This window comes from Mytilus edulis, chromosome 3 (assembly GCF_963676685.1).
Source record: "Mytilus edulis chromosome 3, xbMytEdul2.2, whole genome shotgun sequence".
Classification (NCBI taxonomy): Eukaryota; Metazoa; Mollusca; class Bivalvia; order Mytilida; family Mytilidae; genus Mytilus; species Mytilus edulis.
In genome coordinates, this window is record NC_092346.1 from 58,753,425 (window position 1) to 58,758,070 (window position 4,646).

The window sequence follows — 4,646 nt, forward strand, 5'->3', positions numbered from 1 at the left end:
TTATTCCTGATTAATTTTCGAATTATTTTATAATTAAAGGCGTTAAGAAACCTTTGGTGACCCCACAGTTTAAATGTCTATCGTAGGTACGTCGTGAACAGTGGTCGTTACAGACAAACGTTCACGTAAATTATCCCAGTCAATGGATGAATTTAATGTGTCAATCAATGGCCACAGCCACACTGTTTTGAATTTCATTCTAGTTTATAAGATATCTTATTGTGATCAGACAGTCATTATTTGAAAGCAAATAATACAAGTATCTGCATCGCCATGGTATTGATTTGAGTCGGTACATAATCTGATAGTCTATATATCGCTAATGAATTAACCTCAAAACCTCAAAACCGATTTGTCATTTGTTTTCATAAAACCTTTCAATTTGTATAGAGGACGGCCGGTTGTCAGAACGCACTTCATCTCAGTTGACAACATTTTCTAATCCTTTAACATGTTTAACAATCTTAACATCTCCACTTTTTTCTAGATGACAAAAATTTAGAATCTCTGTTTCATACATGTATGTATACAGGAACACTTGAATATCGGATTTAATAAACATTTCTGGGAAAGCCAAATACACCCGGAACTTCCATTCATAGAAATGACACATTGTACGATGTTAAAATAAAACAGGAAAATCCATTGACTATTTAAATATAGTATACCTGGATTTCGTGGTAACTATAAACAATCACAAATACTTTGACACGTGGAAGTAGACACGACATAAACATTTTCGTTTACATGTAATACATATCATTTAATTTAGTATAAAAACATTGTCAAAATGCTCTGCTACATAAACTTAAACTTAAAACGACTACAAAACTTAGAAACAGTTGAAAGAAATCATGGGGATACTGTGGACAAAACTAAGTGAGACGTTTTCGTACTTCACAGAAACTGGACATTGTAAAATTTTACTGCTGGGTTTAGATAATGCAGGTATGTATGTGCTTATTATAACTTTTGTATATCTAAAAATGAAAACAGCATATTGAAAAAGATTGTTTTGCTCGATCGTTCATTTGTTATGTTTTGTTATCTTTTGCCGGCTTGATTTTTTGTTTAAATTTATTGTTCAAGTATTTTTACCATCATCTGTGTTTTTCTTTTTCGTTTCGTTCATTTTTATTTTTTTGCACTTTAACTGTTTGACAGGGCGAAAAAGGGTGTTGTATAAGGGGATTTTCAAGCAGTCTTTAGATGGATATTTTTAAACTCAAAGGAAAAAAACAATTTGCTTTTCGTTTATTTAAAAATAAAGATTGATTTGTTGTTGTATGCTTAACGCCCAGTTGTTAATATTTCATGCATCAAAGAAGGGATTTGTAAAGTAAAACTATACAAATCCTTGATCAAAGGAGGCCATATTGATTTATATCATAATCATCTTTAGGAGAAAGAGTACTCATAAAACCTAAATTAAACTTGAATTTGAGAGAAGTCAAAATTTAAGCTATCGCATTTTTGAATTTGTTTCTAACTTCCAATACATTGTTTTTATAGGAAAAACTACAATTCTGTATAAACTAAAGCTTAACGAAGTTGTCAGTTCCATTCCCACATTAGGATTCAATGTAGAAACAGTCACGCCTCATAAAGGATTGGAGTTTACAGTGTGGGACGTTGGAGGACAGGAAAGACTACGAACCCTATGGAGTTATTATTTCCAAGACACATGTGGTATGATCAATGTATTTAGTAATCAAAGTGTATATCTATATACCATGAGTGTTTATTTTGTTTATTTTCAACATTCAGATCGAATAAAGATGAAAGAATTATTGGATATGCCTTACCTTTTTAGCAGGAAAATTAGATTTTTTAAAAAGCCAAATAATACAGTGTACTGAAATGTTTCATTTGGGCGTAACCTATATATATATATAAGGAATTGTGGTCAGTACTTTTTTGCATCTTTTCTTATAGGTTTGATATACGTAGTTGATAGTAATGACAGAGAACGGTACGAAATGGCTAGAGAAGAATTATTCCGTGTCATTGAATCAGATGGGATGAGAGATGTGCCAGTCGTTGTCCTTGCTAACAAACAGGATCTACCAAGTAAGTATCATACATAATTCTTGTTTTAAAAATCCGAATCAATCATCCTAATTTGATAATGATACAAAATAACATAATTTGTTTCTATCATTCGTCTAATCACATCTGACAATTTTAACTTTACACATGCATTCTCTTGTTGAAACCTTAATAAAATGTTTGGTAAATGATTTTCTAGTACCTAGTATAAAACGGTGCATTACGTTTGCGCGCATTACCACTACATTTGCGCGCAAAAATCATTACGTTTGCGCGCAGCTTTTGATTATAAAAGGCTATGAGTTATTCGTACAACTGTAAAATTATTAAAGTGCAACCATTGTCAAAGATGGGAATTCTATAAATAGGCACAACAATATGAAAGATCATTCATCTCTAGTTTCCCTTCATACATTATCAATCAAATTGCACTTTTAGTTTGGATTTTAATATTTGTTTCCGTCTTTTCATCTTTCCAAACAACCGAATTTATGTTCCATCGCAACAGGGATTCATTTACAAGTTATGAGATGTGGTAGTATTGCCAATGAGGAATCTATTACCAAGGAATGTAAACAACTAACGGTTACTGTCCGGCTTAAAACAATAAGCAAAACACATACAGTTGAGTAAGCTTTAAAAGGCATAGGATAACAATGTGTTAATCAATTCAAAAGACAAACTCAACGGTCTATTGAAGTTAATAACACAAAACGATAAAACAATTATGGTAAAAAGTAACAAGTAACTGCCTTTAACGTTTTAACATGTTTCTGTGAACTATTGATATAAGTTATATCATATAACCATTCGGACTCCGAGTAAGCTAATGATTAATTTCATTTTCAAATTTATACTGCAAAAAAAAAGTATTAACCACTACACCAAACTCTAAGGTAAAGTCACCATTGTGCCAATCCAATTAGAATGAAATTCAAAACAGTGTGGCTGTGGCCAATGATTGACACATAAAATCCATCCATTGACTGGGACAATTTACGTGAACGTTTGTCTGTAACGACCACTGTTCATGACGTACCTACGACGTACCTACGATAGACATTTAAACTGTTGGGTCACCAAAGGTTTCTTAACGCCTTTAATTATAAAATAATTCGAAAAATTAATCAGGAATAACCTTTATGTTTTGATTTATATAATTGATATAAATCAAAACATCGTGTTATTTCTGATTAATTTTTCGAATTACTTTATGAAGGTGTTGAGAACCTTTGGTGACCCCATAGTTTAAGTGTCTTTAAAAAGTACATAGTGAGCAGTGGTCGTTACATACAAACGTTCACCTAAATGGTCCCAGTCAATGAATGAATTTAATGTGTCAATCAATGACCACAGCCACACTGTTTTGAATTTCATTCTAGAACGTCTATCATGCATAACACGTCGAAAATTTTATTCTTTAGATTCACCAAAACCAGATGTTTTGGCAGAAGCACTATCTCTCCAGAAGTTGAAAGACAGAAAATGGTTTATTCAGGGAACTTGTGCAAACAGTGGTGAAGGTTTATATGAAGGTTTAAATGAAATGGCAAAACTTGTAAAAGACTTCAAAAGGACAAGACAGAGTTGGTAGATGGAAAACACCGAAAAAAGATACCAGTTTATTTAAATTATAATGCAAGAAACATATTTCTTGCTTGAAAAAGTGTGAAGATGCGAACGATGATGCAGATTCTTTTCGTTTTATTTGCTGAATGCAAACTGTGTTGGATCCTACATTAAATGACCACTGCTTCCAGGGAAGGAGAAGGAAAACAGACATTGACAGTGCTTTAAATCATATTTTGATTGACATATTACTGTAAAAGGTAGCAACAACAATTCTACATGCAAAGACGCAGAAAACAGAAATATCCTTGATACATTAACCATCAATAAATTTGTCACAAAACTTGCAATCTTTTTGTCTGCATTACAAATATCCACAAACTCTCATTTGAAATTTCAGAAAGTTTTCAGATAATTTTGAAAGGTAAACATTTACCAAAATTCTACCCTACCGAATGTCAGTTTAAAATTATCACCGAACTGTTATTTGCCATGCGCTATATGATGGGTACTAATAGTCGAGCAGAAACTGCTGAAACTTCTGGAGCACCGTAGCGATCTGGCTTTTTGATGTCGTTCGTGTTGCTTAATCTTAAGGTTCCTATGTAGTGTTGATGGGATGCTTAGATATTCAACTTACAAAATAATGTGTTTAGGTATAACCATACTTTATAAGAAAATTATATTAATTGTGTGTGCATGGTGCATGAATCCAGTATCTCTCCTAAAAATATCATGTTGCATGAATCCAGTATCTCTCCTAAAAATATCATGTTGCATGAATCCAGATTCTCTGCAATGCAGCGCTTACACTTTGCCTGTTTTTCAGTGTGTCACAATGGTTTCAGCTTGACAACTTGGATATCCCTTGCTTGATTGAAGGATACTTATACAGAAAATAGATATAGAGAGGGAAAGAAAATCTATTGATTGTTTATTGGTTAACAGTCAAGGTCACTATTCCTAAGAAAAAAATGGGGGGGGGGGGGGTATAGGTTGTAACTTTAGTTTTTCTCTCTTGATTGAAA

At 32.7% G+C, this 4,646-nt stretch overlaps 1 protein-coding gene across 1 annotated transcript; it reads left to right on the top strand.

Moving 5' to 3' along the window:
• The first annotated feature begins 313 nt into the window (after positions 1-313).
• LOC139516940 (uncharacterized) lies at positions 314-3,964 on the top strand. The gene is made up of 4 exons (XM_071307422.1): positions 314-948; positions 1,513-1,689; positions 1,936-2,070; positions 3,474-3,964. The coding sequence occupies exons 1-4, from the start codon at positions 855-857 to the stop codon at positions 3,641-3,643; spliced, it is 576 nt and encodes a 191-aa protein (XP_071163523.1). The 5' UTR covers positions 314-854; the 3' UTR covers positions 3,644-3,964.
• Positions 3,965-4,646: the final 682 nt, after the last annotated feature.